The sequence below is a fragment of the Podarcis vaucheri genome, assembly GCF_965113315.1.
Source record: "Podarcis vaucheri genome assembly, chromosome: 10".
NCBI classification, from domain to species: domain Eukaryota; kingdom Metazoa; phylum Chordata; class Lepidosauria; order Squamata; family Lacertidae; genus Podarcis; species Podarcis vaucheri.
In genome coordinates this window covers 13013612-13030693 of record NC_138748.1, presented here as the reverse complement: position 1 = coordinate 13030693, position 17082 = coordinate 13013612, and the positions used below count along the sequence as shown (strand labels likewise).

The window sequence follows — 17082 nt, the reverse complement described above, 5'->3', positions numbered from 1 at the left end:
TGCTAGAAAATTGCAACATGACTTGGGAATTCAAAAGCTATTTTGGTTAAATTAATATGATTAAATTTTTCTTGGTAGGTAAAATGTATGTGAAATTGCACAGAAATCATTAAAAATGGTTGCAAAGTACTTGCCATTATATTATATATATATAGTGCATGTTGATACTGTTTATTATTAATTAACATCACTTGACATTTTCAGAAGGCAAAACTGAATTTCCTTGGTTTTCCCAAAGCAGTTTATGTGCTTTTTCATCAAACATTGAGCTTTCCAAACTAAATGTTGTCCAGTCACAAAAATAGCAGATTTGAAATCCTCACGCACACCCAAAAAAATTTATAATACCCTTTACAGAAGAAATTTGCAAAAATTAAGTTTTGCCCCCTAAAATGACATATAGGAGTCATTCCCTTCTTCCTCCTGATATAGGAGTCATTCCCTTCCTCCTTTTTTCCCACCCAGATGTGTGTTGACATCACATCTCCCTCCTCTTGAAGGATAATCGGGTTATGCTCGCCAAAGTGCTGGACTGGCAAGATCTGGGTTGTGTGTGTGGACAGTCGCAGCTTGTTTCTGCTTGGGTGGGGGCAGCAGCACTGGTGTCTGTAGCTGCAGATGCTTATGATAAGTATATGGTTCCCCCCCTTCATTAATCCCCCCAACAGCCCTGTGAGGTAGGTTACACAAAACAAATGAAATGCCGTGAAAATCCCTGAAACGAGAAGTAATCGACTATAAAGGTAAAGGTAAAGGGACCCCTGACCATTAGGTCCAGTCGTGACCGACTGGGGTTGCGGCGCTCATCTCACTTTATTGGCCAATGGAGCCGGCGTACAGCTTCCGGGTCATGTGGCCAGCATAACTAAGCTGCTTCTATCGAACCAGAGCAGCGCACGGAAACGCCATTTACCTTCCTGCCGGAGCGGTACCTATTTATCTACTTGCACTTTGACGTGCTTTCAAACTGCTAGGTTGGCAGGGACCGATCCATCGCGGGGATTCGAACCGCAACCTTCTGATCGGCAAGTCCTAGGCTCTGTGGTTTAACCCACAGTGCCACCCGCATCTCTAAGGTTGTGGTTAGGCATTGGTTAATTTTGGTTGGTGGAGGGGGTATGGTTGGCTGTGCCAGCCCCTCCAATGCTGCTGCTGCAAGGGTATTCCATTAAAGGAATCCAGGGGCTCACCATGCTCTTGTACGAATCCCTAGCAAGGGGCTAGGGCCACGCAAGAGCCCCTGGGATTATTTGGGGAGAGGTGAGAGCCTGGCGCCCAGCTCTATTGTCTCCCCAAAAATGTTTACCCTTACTGACTTTTGCAGGCTTGCAGTTGTCAGTTCTGTTCCTACCTCTAAGTGGGAACAGATAGTCACTAACCAATGCCTAAGCAACCACTCACATACTGTAATCAATAAAGTTGTGGCCAAAATTATGCCAAAAAACCAAAACAAAAATTGTTGTATGAACTGTGTCTTTATTTGGGGGTGTCCTGGTGGTCCTCAACAGGCAACTTCTTCTTTCCATTTCTGCGCATACAGAATTCTGGCTGCATTGGTAGCATACATGAACAATTCAACCAACTTTTGGGGGATCAGTTCAAAGCATTTTTCTGCAATGGAAACCTGGTGCAAATGCAATTATGGACAGCTTTAGGAAAGCCTGTAGTCTGATTCTGTGGCATGCTTCCATCCAGCTTCTAGTCTAATTCTAAGTGAGAGGGGACAGCTTTCAGGTAAGCTTTTTCTATGTTTCTCTGCCCTTCATGTTTCCTAGTCTCTATGTGCTCCTCTTAAACCCTGGAGCTCGAGCTCCAGTCTCTGTGTATGGGGGCTTCCTTTGTTGGGATCTCCTTCCCTCCCTCCAGGGTGGTAGCATCTTCCAAACTACTTTAGCCACCCAGAAAAGGAAGAAACCATGTCCTGAGCTGTGTGGAGAGGGGAACAAGGGGCTGCAGCCAGAGTTGGGATGGGGCAGGCAGTGGGGATGCCGGCATTTATTCTGCATGGTTGTAAATCATGGTGAGCCATTACTCACAAAGCCTGCAGATGTGATAGTGGACATTGCTGAGCAGTTATGCTGCTCTTTCCCGTCACCATGGATGGACTGTCTTTTGACAAGTCATATCAAACTGAGAGAAAGCAATGCAAAATTGCTCTAAGGGGAGATTTGATCTTCGGCTGGCAGACTTGCCAAGCAGACAAGTTGATTTGGAAGCCTAGAACTGATGTTGCTGTGAATCTAGCAATGTTTTGTTGGAAGCCAGCCAGAGTGTGTGGGGAAACCCAGTAAGATGGGGGGCATATAACCAATAAAACCAATAAAACTATTACAGTGGAACCTCAGGTTAAGAACTTAATTCGTTCTGGAGGTCCGTTCTTAACCTGAAACTGTTCTTAACCTGAGGTACCACTTTAGCTAATAGTGCCTCGCGCTGCCGTTGCACGATTTCTGTTCTCATCCTGAAGCAAAGTTCTTAACCCGAGGTACTATTTCTGGGTTAGTGGAGACTGTAACCTGAAGCGTCTGTAACCTGAAGCATCTGTAACCCGAGGTACCACTGTATTATTATTATTATTATTATTATTATTATTATTATTATTATGCATAGAAAGTGGCTGCTGAGACCACAAAACACCGGTCCTGAAAGACCTACATTGGCTCCCAGTATTTTTTCCGGGCACAATTCAAAATGTTGCTGCTGACCTTTAAAGCCCTAAATGGTCTTAGCCCAGTATACCTAAAGGAGCGTCTCCACCCCCATCGTTCTGCCCGGACACTGAGGTCCAGCTCCGATGGCCTTCTGGTGGTTCCTTCATTGCAAGAAGTGAAGTTACAGGGAACCGGGCAGAGGGCCTTCTCGTTAGTGGCGCCCGCCCTGTGGAATGCCCTCCCATCAGATGTCAAAGAAATAAACAACTATCTGAAATTTAGAAGACACCTGAAGGCAGCCTTGTTTAGGGAAGTTTTTAATAACTGATGTTTTAATGTATTTTTAACCTTCTGTTGGAAGTCACCCAGAGTGGCTGGGGAGACGCAGCTGGATGGGTGGTGTAGAAATAATAAATTCTCCTCCTCCTCCTCCTCCTCCTCCTCCTCCTCCTTCTTCTTCATGACAGCTGTTGAGGGATCAGGAGGCAGCCTTGCAACATATAACAAACCTTCCTCTCTTCCCTTCCTTTCCCCTCATCTGTCCTCACACGAAGAAGGAAGAAGAGGGGTGGCAAGTATCTTTTGCCCTGAGGTGCCACTGCATGTGAGAGACAACTGGCTAGTCCATCTGCAAGTTCTGAAGAACCTCATTTGAATTCAGAGTCAAGAAATTCTGCGTAAATGGTACAAGACACCTTTAACCCTGCAGATGTTGCTGTACTACAATTCCCACCGTCCCCAGCCCAACCGCCAGGTATGATGGGAGTTGGAACTCCACAGCACCTGGAGAGTCAGCAATTCCCAACATCTGCTTTAACAGATCCTGATGGTCCCTAAATGCAGTTTTCCTGGCATATATATATATATATATATATATATATATATATATATATTTGCTTTCGTAGATTTTCACGGGTACAGGAATGCAGGTTTTGGTGTCTTCGGGTGTCTTCCCGTGTAAGAGTCGGGGTGTCTGTGCGACGTTTCGACGAGGTCTCACTCGTCATCTTCAGGCTGGTGCTTTCGGCTTCTTGTTACTGGAACAGAGCAGAATCTGGTGTTTGAGTTCCTATAAATACTGTGGAGGGGTGTGGTGTATAGCCTCCAACGTTCTGGGCAGAGAGGAAGTTCCTAGATTAGTGTGCCTCTTCTTCTTTTGTTCCTTAATTACTTGAGGGATATCACTCAAGATATCCCTCAAGTAATTAAGGAACAAAAGAAGAAGAGACACACTAATCTAGGAACTTCCTCTCTGCCCAGAACGTTGGAGGCTATACACCACACCCCTCCACAGTATTTATAGGAACTCAAACACCAGATTCTGCTCTGTTCCAGTAACAAGAAGCCGAAAGCACCAGCCTGAAGATGACGAGTGAGACCTCGTCGAAACGTCGCACAGACACCCCGACTCTTACACGGGAAGACACCCGAAGACACCAAAACCTGCATATATATATATATATATATATATATATATATATATATATATATATATATTTGCTTTCGTAGATTTTCACGGGTACAGGAATGCAGGTTTTGGTGTCTTCGGGTGTCTTCCCGTGTAAGAGTCGGGGTGTCTGTGCGACGTTTCGACGAGGTCTCACTCGTCATCTTCAGGCTGGTGCTTTCGGCTTCTTGTTACTGGAACAGAGCAGAATCTGGTGTTTGAGTTCCTATAAATACTGTTGAGGGGTATATATATATTGTTGTTTAGTCGTTTAGTCGTGTCTGACTCTTCATGACCCCATGGACCAGAGCACGCCAGGCACTCCTGTCTTCCACTGCCTCCCGCAGTTTGGTCAAACTCATGCTGGTAGCTTTGAGAACACTGTCCAACCACCTCGTCCTCTGTTGTCCCCTTCTCCTTGTGCCCTCCATCTTTCCCGACATCAGGGTCTTTTCCAGGGAGTCTTCTCTTCTCATGAGGTGGCCAAAGTATTGGAGCCTCAGCTTCAGAATCTGTCCTTCCAGGGAGCACTCAGGGCTGATTTCCTTAAGATTTCCTTGTATATATATGGTCCCTTGATATGGCTAGTTCAGCGTGGAGCCTTGGCTGGATTCTGGGTAACATCTTGTCAGATCTCATACATTATTTCAATGCAGCAGTGTGAAAACCTGGGAACTTGTACAATCTGCACCTTCGCCTTTTGGGAGCTCAGGGACCATTCCTCTTTAGAGAGCTGAGTGTGTGGATGGCATCAGCATTTCTAAGTACAGAACGCTGAAAAATTATAGATTCAGTCGGGCTTTAAGCTTAGGAAATGTAGTCCTGCTTAGTTTCTATGGCAAACGTACATACATGCATGCCAGATCCTGAGAGTTTATTAAATGTGAAAGAACACTGAACAAAGAAGGAGTACGTCAGTAAGCATTTCAAAATCTCGACAGGGCAATCAATCATTCCAATCAATCTTGTTCAGAGCTTGTTCGGAGGATGGATTTTAGTTGCATGCCTTTGCTTAATTCAACAATGTAACCTTTATTGGGAGAAAAGAAAAGGTTAATTCAGTACCAGAACATTAAACTCGGTCACTTCTTTGGATATTACTCTGTTGTTGACAAAGATGCAAAGAGAGAGAGAGAGAGAAGAAAGAAAAGTACTAGCAAAATATGTTAGTAATTCACAGTAAGTGGTGTTGCCTTGGCAGTCGTAAATGGGTGCACTTCATTCAGGCTGTTGTATATTAACATACATAAACATAGGCCCTCAGCTTCCTTTTCTAGGTTGGAAATATCCTACGGTCAGCCTTTAGGTTACTCCTTTTTTTTCTTGTGCTACTACTAAAAGTCAATATTATGTTTTGCAGCTGAAAGAGACAAGAACAAACAAATGCACACTTAACCTCACTACTTACCTCCATTTTACCTGTTGCTGCTGTTTTTCTGCCTTAAGGGTCTAGGAGAAAGTGAGAATCTCCAAATAAATGAGCAGCCAACTGCAGGGACTATCTTCAACCATCTTTGACTTAACTGTCTGCAAAGTCAGAGCCCAAAGAGCTGGCTGTCTCTGGTTCACCTCCAGTAAGGAACGGAATAGCTTTCATTTCAGGAAACGCTAGGTATTTTATATATAGGAGAGATGATGTAATGGTTATGCTGTGGCACATCAAACTGTTTTTTTTTGTTGCTAATATGCATAATACATTGGGCAGACCATGTTCAACATCAATGTGGAGGCATTTGCTGCATCTAGACAACTGAGTTCCAATAGTTACTATATTCACTTCTTAATGTAGCCTGACACTTTACTTGCATTGCTGCGTGTTTTTGCACACTGAACAAGCACATTGACAGATCTGTCTGTCCTCAGCAATGCCTCAGCTATCTTTTCACTGGGGAGAAAAAATGTAGCCATGCACACAAGACGATTATAAATGTTGCATGCGTTCCAGGGAACCTGCCTATTTTGTATGTTGAATTCATTTGCTATCATGGAAGTCTAGTTACTGGAGTTTTTCACAGTCTCCACAAGGCTGTACTAGCTTACAAGAAATATGGGATTTGCAGTTTGATCCAATTAGCCAAACTACAGCTCTTTTTTTTTTAAAAAAAAATCCATCTACCATATGTGTTGGGGAATCAATTTGCTTTTTTTATAGAAACCTATTGTGTAGAGGCTCTCAGAGGTACACTATCATTTTTTAAAGTATATACCCACAAGTGTTAAGAATGAATATCACCATCTAACATTTGAAAATGTCTGCATAACACAGGTATGCTTTTCAAGCCACAGGGACTAAATGAGTCTCATGATTTAATAAACACTTACGGTTACCTTGGAGCTGTTGCTGTGGGATGTGTTTTGAGGTCGCCAACCTTTTTGGGCTTGTGGGCACATTTGCAGACTGAAGAAACTGCCATGGGGGTCACACACCCAAACACACTTCAGTCAAGCTCAAACCACAGTGGACTCTATTTGTTACTTTAAAAATTGCTGCTTCCAAGCCTAATTTCAGCAGGGGGGCGGGGAGTGATCCCTGCAAGAGCCAGGGAACCCTCTGTGGGCATGTGGGGACTTGTGGGTGCCGTAATTGTGACTCCTCCCTTAACTGATTAATTCCAGTTCACACTTTCACAGCAAAACCTTCAAGTTTGTAATTAGTATATACTCAGCAGGGAAACTCATTCTGTCTTCACGGCGCTTTGATTCAAGTTTGTTGGAGACCATGGCATCAATGGTTGCCAACGTCTCATTGCCTAAACAATAGTACTCTATGGCGGGGGTCAGCAAACTTTTTCAGCAGGGGGCCGGGCCACTGTCCCTCAGACCTTGTGGAGGGCCGGACTATATTTTGAAAATAAAAATAAAAATGAACGAATTCCTATGCCCCACAAATAACCCAGAAATGCATTTTAAATAAAAGCACACATTCTGCTCATGTAAAAACACCAGGCAGGCTCCACAAATAATCTGGAGATCATTTTAAATAAAAGGACACATTCTACTCATGTAAAAACATTCCTGGACCGTCTGCAGGCCGGATTTAGAAGGCGATTGGGCTGGATCCGCCCCCCGGGACTTAGTTTTCCTACCCATGCTCTGTGGGCTAGATCCAGACTGATAGAGCATTTTTAACTCCAGTTGGGAAACAGCAAAACAGAGAATCCATCACCACATCTCACTCCTCTGTGTGCATTGCCAAAAGTGACATAAAATTCAGCCATCACTGATTTAACATATCCACTCATTCTTCTGTTGCTAAGCCTGCAAAGGACCATGCCACATGCCAGGTTCTGTTACGCATTATTAACAAAAATGCAACCAATGTCAGGGACTGGCTAGACGAAGGGGAATGGTAGGAGGAACCCCCAAGAGAAACCCCAGGGGAGGAAGGTTCAGAGACTGGTGGTGGGTCACTGTGGAGAGCTCAGAGGGAGAAGATTGGGGCTGGATACTGAAGGGGCAACAGGGTTTAATGAACAGGAAGACCTGTTATAATGATTCAATTCCATTTGTGATGGGTATCTGTTTAATACATACCTGTGAAAGATACTTCTAATAAGCTCTCTTCGTGTTGCACCGAATGGTTGGGAGCCTCATAGGAGGGAAGAAACAAATTATGTCTGGATTCGATCAGACATACAATCCTGTCTCATTCCCTCTCTCAAGTTCAGTGAAATAAATCAGACATGCCTTTCAGAATTCATATATTCAGCTATGGTTTCCTTTTGGACTCCATATGATACATAAAGAATACTTACCACTGTGAGTATAACGAATGTCATTAGTGGGACAGAATTAAACAGCTGTGGTAGTAAATTAATATTTAAAATAATGGTTTTAAAAATCCAGCTTGTTCAGAAAGGCTAAGAGCTTCCAAAAACACAATATTATATTATATGGCTCTCAATCTTATCCAGCAAGTCAGGTTTTTTAGTTCTTAAAAGTTGCATTGACTAAGTGCTACATTTACTCACATTCATTTTTGTTTGAACTGCCGTATGATTTCCCATTGCCTGCTGTTTAAAACACAATCATTTCAAAGGCATAATGGCAGATTAGACACCAATTTCCCAGCCAAGAAAAGGGAGTATGACTAGTAATATGTTTTTTAACTGCCGGTGTGTCTTTGACCATTTTCAAAAGGTAAGGCTATCTAAAGGGACACATTTCTGAAGCAAAAATATGTGCTTCATCGTACAGAATAGGAAATAAATACTTTCATTCCCATTACAACACTAAGTGCAGATTTCAGTTCATACAGCCAAGCAAATATTGGCTGTGCATTCAAAATTCTACATTTTGGAAAGACAGTTTGGAAGGAGCTGCCTCTGGAACTTGCCTGAGGCTGCTGTCAAAGAAAACTAGGCAGAAATTCATTTCTAATTAGAGCACATTGGGTTGCTTCCTAGCCTATTTTTTGTGCATTTTCTTTTCTTTGGAGTCAGAGAACATCAGTCTTGCAAGGATGGAAGAATTGTGGTTCAGTCAGGATTACCCAGATTATAAAGTACAGTGGTACCTCGGGTTAAGTACTTAATTAGTTCCAGAGGTCCGTTCTTAACCTGAAACTGTTCTTAACCTGAAGCACCACTTTAGCTAATGGGGCCTCCTGCTGCCGCTGTGCCGCTGCTGAACGATTTCTGTTCTCATCCTGAAGCAAAGTTCTTAACCCGAGATAATAATTCTGGCTCAGCAGAGTCTGTAACTTGAAGCGTCTGTAACCCGAGGTACCAGTGTAATGTGAGAGCAAGGAGAAACAGATTTTACTAAGGCAGAGCTCCATTCAGCTCAATGAACAAATTCAGCCAATTACAAAATTAAGCCAATTACCACAGGTACTACATACACAGCGGGTGGCACTGTTGTCTAAACCACTGAGCCTAGGGTTTGCCAATCGGAAGGTTGGCGGTTCGAATCCCCGCAATGGGTGAGCTCCCATTGCTCAGTCCCTGCTCCTGCCAACTTAGCAGTTCGAAAGCACATCACAGTGCAAGTAGATAAATAGGTACCGCTCCAGTGGGAAGGTAAACGCATTTCCGTGCGCTGCTCTGGTTTTGCCAGAAGTGGCTTAGTCATGCTGGTCACATAACCCGGAAAAACTATCTGTGGACAAACGTCGGCTCCCTCTCCCAGTAAAGTGAGATGAGCGCCGCAACCCCAGAGTCATTTGCAACTGGACATAACTGTCAGGGGTCCTTTACCTTTACTACATAAAAAAGTAATATTGAGTTCATATGATAAAGTAAAGAAGTATTGCTAACTAACAACACAATCATATGCACATTTACTTTCAGGTAATGCTTACTCTCAGGTAAAGTATGGATAGATTTGCAACCTAAATTAACCCTTCTATGGTGAAGATCCAAATTCATTAAAAGGGCATCATCTTTCAACCTAGGTAGGGTTGAATGATGGGTAGGGTCCATGTAAATTAAAATTTTCTGGGTAGGGTCCATGTAAACTAAAAACTTATTTTCAGAGCCTACAAGGTAAGTAAAGTAAGTAAGTAAAGCTACTACTCCATCTTGTTCACACACTGAAATGACTAGCTGTCTGTACTAAGGCATTTCCACAAGCCAAAGAATGGTATGCACCTTGATTCATACAGTCATGCTTTTCATTCAAATCCTGGGACTTTCATGGGATGTACAGGAAACATTTTTTCCCATAGGTAAGTGTGAGAAAACCATGCATTTGAATGCCTGAAACTGTAGTCATTAGGTAAAAGGGGTAAAGGACCCCTGACTGTTAAGTCCAGTCGCAGATGACTCTGGGGTTGCGGCGCTCATCTCGCTTTACAGGCTGAGGGAGCCGGCGTTTGTCCGCAGACAGTCTTTCCGGGTCATGTGACCAGCATGACTAAGCCACTTCTGGCACAATGGAACACCGTGACGGAAAACAAAGCACATGAAAACACTGTTTATCTTCCTACTGGATTGGTATCTTTTTATCTACTTGCACTTTTTGGGGGTGTGCTTTCGAACTGCTAGGTTGGCAGGAGCTGGGACCAAGCAACGGGAGCTCACCCCATCGCAGGGATTTGAACCGCCGACCTTCTGATCAGCAAGCCTAAAAGGCTCAGTGGTTTAGACCACAGTGCCACCCACATCCTTAGTCATTAGGTAATGCAGAGCAATTTTCCTCTTCTCCAGCATCCCCCATCCTACATTGTTCAGAAAGGCCCCCATGCCTCCTGGAGAGGCTTGGGTAAGTTTTTATGACCTTACGTAGCCAACGATTTTTAATCCCCATTATGATCAAAGTTAACTTTTATGCACATAATTGTCAGTTTGATTAGAAGCTAATCATCTGGTAGTTAACTTTAGAAAACAGAAAACTAGTTATCTGCCTGTGTTTTCCAAATCCTTCTGTGTTGAGCGCCATTTCAAGGAGATGGTTGCAGTCTCCACTTCAGCACAGTCCAGAAATGGTCCTGACCGAACTACCATTTTCCAAATAAAGTAATGATTCGTTCGCCTCACATACCCACCTCCTCCCTCCCTCCTGAGAAAGTTGTCTCATGTCATAAGCAGTGAACAAAAGTCTCACTTATAAAAGGGTTTTCTTTATTTTTTTCATAATTTAGCTGAACCAACACAAAACTGAATACTGTAAAGCAACAAAAATGTTGAAACATTTTAATTTTTTGTTCAGTATTTACTAAATAAGGCTGCTACACTCCCTTGAAAAATAAAAAATGAAACCACAACAGAAGAGAAAATCAGTGGAGTGGGGGAATCTGGCTCTCCAGTTCTTGTAATATAGGTGAAGTATCTGCCATCATTTATTGCATGACACTTTGAATCAGACATTGGTCATTTATAGTGCAGTCAGTTCATAATGCTTTTCAAGCGGCTAGGCTTTAATTGCTACTTGGACACTGATCAAAACCCTTAGGATGAAATAAGACCGTCCATGTACATGTTTTATTCATAGACACTATCACCTACAATTCATGGTTTCTTCAACCTGTGCATTAAAATAATCCTGAAAATTGGAAGAGGTCTTAAATAAACGAACTTCTTTTTCATACCTCTCATCTATGGTTGCTTGAACAATCCCTATATATTTTTTTTTCTTTAGTAGCATAGAACTAGCATAACACTAAAAGTTAATTGGAGTATTTAGGTAGTATACTACAGTGGACACTGGGGGGAAAGTTTAATATTGGCAAATATTTGGGGGGAAGGAGGAAAGCTCATTTGTTGACCTCGTCATATCACTGTGAGCAATACTTGTAGTAGACAAAAAGGTACCATGTTTGGAGGTTATTGGTCTAGACTCTATCTTCTTTCCTTCTCTCGTTTCTTAAATAGCACTCTTCACTGCCCTATATAATATTGGACAAGGGGACTTCCTAAAGTATGAGATAAAACAAACAGACCACCTATATCTTGTCAAGGAGCAAGCTGACCCTTATACCAAATTGGAAAGGAGGGGGAGAGAAGAGAGAGAGAAAAGAAAACTCAGTATGGGAAGTAAATGATTAAAATATTTTACACTGTTTTTGACTGGTATACAAAAGACCGCCCCCCTCAAAGAAAAAAGGGAGAAAATGAAAGGGGGGGGGGAGAAAGAGAGAGAAAGCCTTCTAACAGTGCAATGGTTGAATGCATTTATGTAATATAAACAACATTATTCTTTGCTTTTCTACAGAGTCCTCTCTGGTCATGCTTTACATCCAGAATGTCCCAATGGAAGAAAGCAAACTACACCAGTCACTTCAGAGACAACTGAAGTAATAAAACAACAACTCAACTCTGATCCCATATTTTTTTCTTTTTTGTCATGACTGTCAGAGTTACCACGTTAATTGTTAAATAGGATTTTCTACAAATATACAACATATAAAAACTGTTAAATATATAACTTTAGGCTTTTCAAAATACATTTAATGATCTCTTTCAAACAAGTGTTACTTCCCCCCCACCCTACCCCTTGGATTTTGCTTTCTGGTGCTAAATGGTGTATCAGATGAGACATAGGCCACAGATGACCAAACATGCTCTTTGCAAATACTGTATTATCCAACTTTTAACGATCAAAAAATGGAACCATAGAAGAGGCATGTTGAACTGGTTAAACTCAAAATGATTTTTAGTACGAGAAGTCAATCTAAGCACAGAGGAGTAAAGGTGGTGCGTAGACAGTTTGTGTTGTTTTTGATCAAAGTTCTGTTTTCTTGTTGAAGAACGGGCGTTTCCCCTCCTTGTTCCCTCGTGTTTCTCCGTGTACCTTTCCCCAAGAGCAGTTCAAGCCTTTTCTGCAGTGTTCCACAAGGACTTTTGCTGGACGGCAATATTGCAGCACTGGGCGAGTTGAATCCGTGCAAGGTGGTCCCCATACTACTGAACCCAAATAACCTTGTTAACAGTAACATCGTGTCCACTTTAAAATAGATTTTGCTCTTTGGTCTATTGTATATACTGAAACATAAGAAAATAAAAGCAATTAGGCAGTCTAGGGCACAAGAAGAAATTGCCTTCTGCACCTTAGTGTCCTCCCGTAGACAAAACAGTCTTCTCTAAGGCTGATTGGGATGAATACTCTCCAGTGTAGTTGACTCGTCCCGTTGAAACATGACCACAGATCAAGTTCAGCAGTGGCGCAAAACGCAGATGAGACGTTAACTGTGAACTGGTGTTTTGTTTTGTTTTTGTATTGCTAATGCCCAAGCATTTATCTCTCTCTCTTCCTTAGTCCAGTGCTCTTTAGTATGGTAGAACAGACTTTAGCTCATAACGTAGAATTATGCTGTCTTTGATGAAATACAGAGAAACAGACAGTTGAGTTGATGACATATAATGGATGATCCACAGCCGTGAAACTTGACTAGGGAATGTAGCCCACGCAGAGCTTAAAAACTCCTACAAGGCTTCTCTGTTGATGCATTTGTCAGGAGACCTGCAAGTCAATAAGAACAAATGAGTACATATCTTAACCGCAAACTTGATCAACAGACGTTTTAGACTAGCGCCGGCTATTTACTGATCCCCACTGCCATCACCTCCAAAAATATAAAATATTTGTCTTGGCCTTAACTGGGTAAAGAAAGTTCAATAAACATTTTCAGAAAAAAGAATGGAAGCTCTTAACATATTGTACACACAATACTCTGAAATGCAGCCTCATTTGGACACAGTATAGTACAGCGCAGTGAATAAATATGATTTATAACAGGTGTTTTCTGTTTAAGATGCAAGGTCATGTTCTGATTATTCAGTAGACTAATTTAATCAATACTGCCCTCTAGTGATACCATCACTAAACAGGTATTTATGATCAATATAAGTAGATATCGATTTTTTAAAAGGAGGAAGCTAATAAAAAAACAATAGAAATTACTGTAAAATAAAGGCAAAATATAACCTATTTTATTAAAAACAGATAAAAGATTGTAGGGAAGCAGACAAGAAACATTTTAAAATGCATATACACAAGGTAGAACCAAAAAAACCATATAGATATTAGAAAATTAAAAGAACTGATTACTGGAACACTAATGAAGCAAGGCTTGCTTTTTTAAAAAAGCATTCCCCTCAGTTTATAGAATCTACCTCAGCATAACGGTAGATTACAGCTGTGTCATGCAAACCCGAATGCTAAACAGTAAAGCAATAATTCCTTTGGTATTATCACGTTTCCTCAATATTTAGAATGTTTACTATTGACGGTCAAGAAAATATTAACCAGCAAACACTAGCAAGCAAAACAGAGAACAAGAGGATTACTTTCACTTCATTCAAGCAGAGCATGAAATTTATATGTTTTTTAACCTACCAATCTGAGAGGTAAATGAAAAGAACATCTGCCTCCAGCAGTTAAACAAAAGGTCTGTGTATAAAGTCTCACATAGGGCATGAGGTTTATTTGAGAGTTCTGCTTTTATCCTCTCACCTTTTCCAGGAAAACACACCCCAGAACTCTTGCAAACAGCCTTTCCTTTTCGGACTAGTGGTCAGACTCCAACCCACATGACCTCAGACAGGCTGAAGGCAAAAAACTGGGTTGGTTATTGTGATATTTTCCTGGTTGACATATATACATTTAGCAAGAAAACATCATTTGTACCTGTCCCCTCCCCAGCCTTTCTATTTTGGTTCTCTCACTTGATCTTTTGAATCGTATAACATTACAGCAACACTACACAAATCCTGTAGCTTACAATCAAAGGGTTGCTAGATTTAGAAACCTTAAGCTGCTGGGATTGAAAGATCATTGTTCATATGGAAAAATTAATATCTGCACTAACAGGTGCATAAAAATCTGTATTTTTGTATTGTCTCTGTTTGTACAGCAAACCAATACTGCTAAAGAATCGCCAACGTCAATAGTTTTTGCCTCGAGTTACCAGAAGGTTCACCCTTTCCCCCTTTTTAGAAAACAAATAACTTATCCATGAAGAATTTTCTAAATATTTTATGGTGCCCATACCAGATGGGTAAGATCTTTCTATGCAGAGTGGGGGTTTGTTTAGGAGGGACAGGTGTTGCTGTTTCTTTTTTGTATCTTTATTTTAGATTTTGTTGTGATTCATGTGGAAATTGTCCAGCATGGTTTTGTACTTTTTTAATGATTAATTTACTGTCTGTGTCCACTTTTGTTATGTTGTAGTTATGTATTCTTTTTATGCTGCCAGCTGCCTTGAGCAGTGTTTGAGCTGTGGAGAGGCAAATAAATTGAAGTATGTATGTATGCGTGTATGTATGTATGTATGTATGTATGTATGTATGTATTTGTTAAGATTACAAACCCACTGAAATAAATAAACTGCTACCACTATATTCTTCTCACATGACACTGGTGGCTTCGTGTTTAACAACTGCTGAAACGATCCATTTATTGTGACCCTCTCCTTCCTCTTTCTGACCAGGGTAAGAGCTGTCTTCTTGAGCAATTACAGCATTCAATTAGCATTTATTATTATTATTATTGTTATGTACTGAAGTTCTCACCCTGGGCCAGCAGGGGGATACTGTAGATAGTTATGCAAATGAAGGATCGAAAGTGACGTTCAGTGATTGGATAGTTTTTATGCAAATGAAGGATTGAAAGTGACGTTCAGTGATTGGATAGTTTTAGAAAGTTGCTACAGTAACGTTGTACTGGAGCTCTATATAAGCAGGCTGACTGAGCCCTTCAGTTCAGAACTGTTCTGGCCTCTGAATAAACAAGAGCTGTTTGAAGAATCGCTGTGTCGTCTGATATGTTCACCCACAACTTAACAATTATTATTATTATTATTATTATTCTTATTATTATTATTATTATTATTATTATTATTATTTTGGTGATCCCCCACAACTCTAAGTCTGGTTTGGAGAATTGAGGGACTGCTTTGAGATGGAGCTGCAGGATGCTCTAGGAGGCATGGTGTGTGTGCGTGTGCATGCGCACGCACGCACGCACGCGCCAATAATTACCTCCTTCCCTGTTCCTCGGATGGATTCCCTTCTGTCAGCAGTCAGTCAGCACCAGATACCTTCAAAAGCCAACAGCATCCCTCAGGAAATATCAAATTCCCCAGGTGCTGAGCTTTACATCCCAAACATTAGACAATAAAACCTCTGAGGGACCCATGTAAAGAGAGGAATGATGGCTACACCACTATCTGCAGTGAAGCTAGATATCCCACGAAAACATCAACAGCAGCTTTCCCTAAAACTAACCATGTATTTTTCAGCAGCAAATTGGTTATTTGCTGAACTGCAGTATTTACACCATGATCCTGAATGGAAGAAAGATCCGATGCAATTCAGTAAACTTATTTCCAAGCAATGGATTTGGTTTGGTAGTTAGGATCTTTCACTCAGACACCCTTCACATACCACACAATAGGAAACTGAAGGGCAACTGCACACACACACACACACAGACACACACACACACACACGTGCTCCACATCCTTGGCCCATGTATTATATCAGGTATGTACTGTATTTGAACCAATTTTGGGGCGGCTTTGTAGGCCAAACCTGCAGGTTTTCATTTCTCTTTAATGGTTAAAAAGAATCTCAAAAAATAAATATTTTACGACATGTGCTAGCATTTGTTTAAAGGTATGTTGGCACTTTCAAAAAATAAGGTACACGTGTTTATTGGATAGTTGTTGTTGTTGTTTTTTTTAAAAAACTTGCTATTATAGCAAGTCATGCAATAACTAACCTCTGCTAAACAAGTTACCATGCCCCTACCCGCCTTTTAAAACAGAGCCAAAAAGCAGAAATATTAATTCAAGTTCTGATGCACACAAACATGCCCATATGATAAAGCATTTCTCAAATACTGAGGGCAAGTCAACAGCAAAGCGAGATCCTTGTTTATCTGTAGATTTTCTTAAATGCTTGCTAAATAACACTTCTCTCTCTCTTGATTAAAACCTTTCAAATTAAACTTGCGTTGTACTGCATTTTGTTTCAGATTATAATAACCCAAAGAAATGAAGAATGCAATTTTGACGAAGTCCCACTTTGTATTACACAAACAGTAATGTATTTCCGCAATACAAAAATAGGGTTTTCAAAAGAACGAATTTGTTTTCAAAACCAGCTGCATACCAACTGGTGATTTTGAAGCCACCGGGGGATCTCATAGCTATTTCTGAAACCTGCTAGGAACATTTTTATTAAAATCAAAGTATTTAATTGAAGCAATTTCCACAGGGTTGCTAGAACATGTGTAGGTGGTTCTAAGGTGTCTCTTTTACAGGGTATTCTCTATTGTATGGTGCCTGTACAGAATATTTGTATATAGGGAGTTCACACTAATATTCTCAGTTATATTCACTGTTTGAACTGTTAAAGCGTGTTCTCCCTAACAGAGAGCACGTGTTGCGGTTGGGGTAACAAGCCACCTTGCCATGACTAGGCAGATTTGTGAGAGACCCAAGCCTCCTAAGGGGTTACGATTGGGTTGCTGGGGCAGTTTTGCTGTTGCCAAATTTGGAGGAGGGGTTGGAGTCTTTAAATACAGGGGCCAGACGTTGGA

At 41.3% G+C, this 17082-nt stretch overlaps 1 protein-coding gene across 11 annotated transcripts in view; it reads right to left on the bottom strand.

The window, feature by feature from the left end:
* Positions 1-11560: 11560 nt before the first annotated feature.
* Positions 11561-17082, bottom strand: part of TAFA5 (TAFA chemokine like family member 5) — a 354249-nt gene continuing 348727 nt past the window's right edge. For 9 of the 11 annotated variants that reach the window (XR_014223829.1, XR_014223830.1, XR_014223831.1 and 6 more), the window contains one exon: positions 11561-12999. Coding sequence is in view for 4 of the 11 variants with exons in the window: in XM_082239904.1 (XP_082096030.1) it covers positions 12963-12999 (37 nt within the window). In the remaining 7 variants the exon portion in view is untranslated. Of the gene's footprint in view, positions 13000-15518; positions 15578-17082 lie in introns of all 11 variants that reach the window. The other 2 variants (XR_014223828.1, XM_082239906.1) reach the window with 1 other exon arrangement.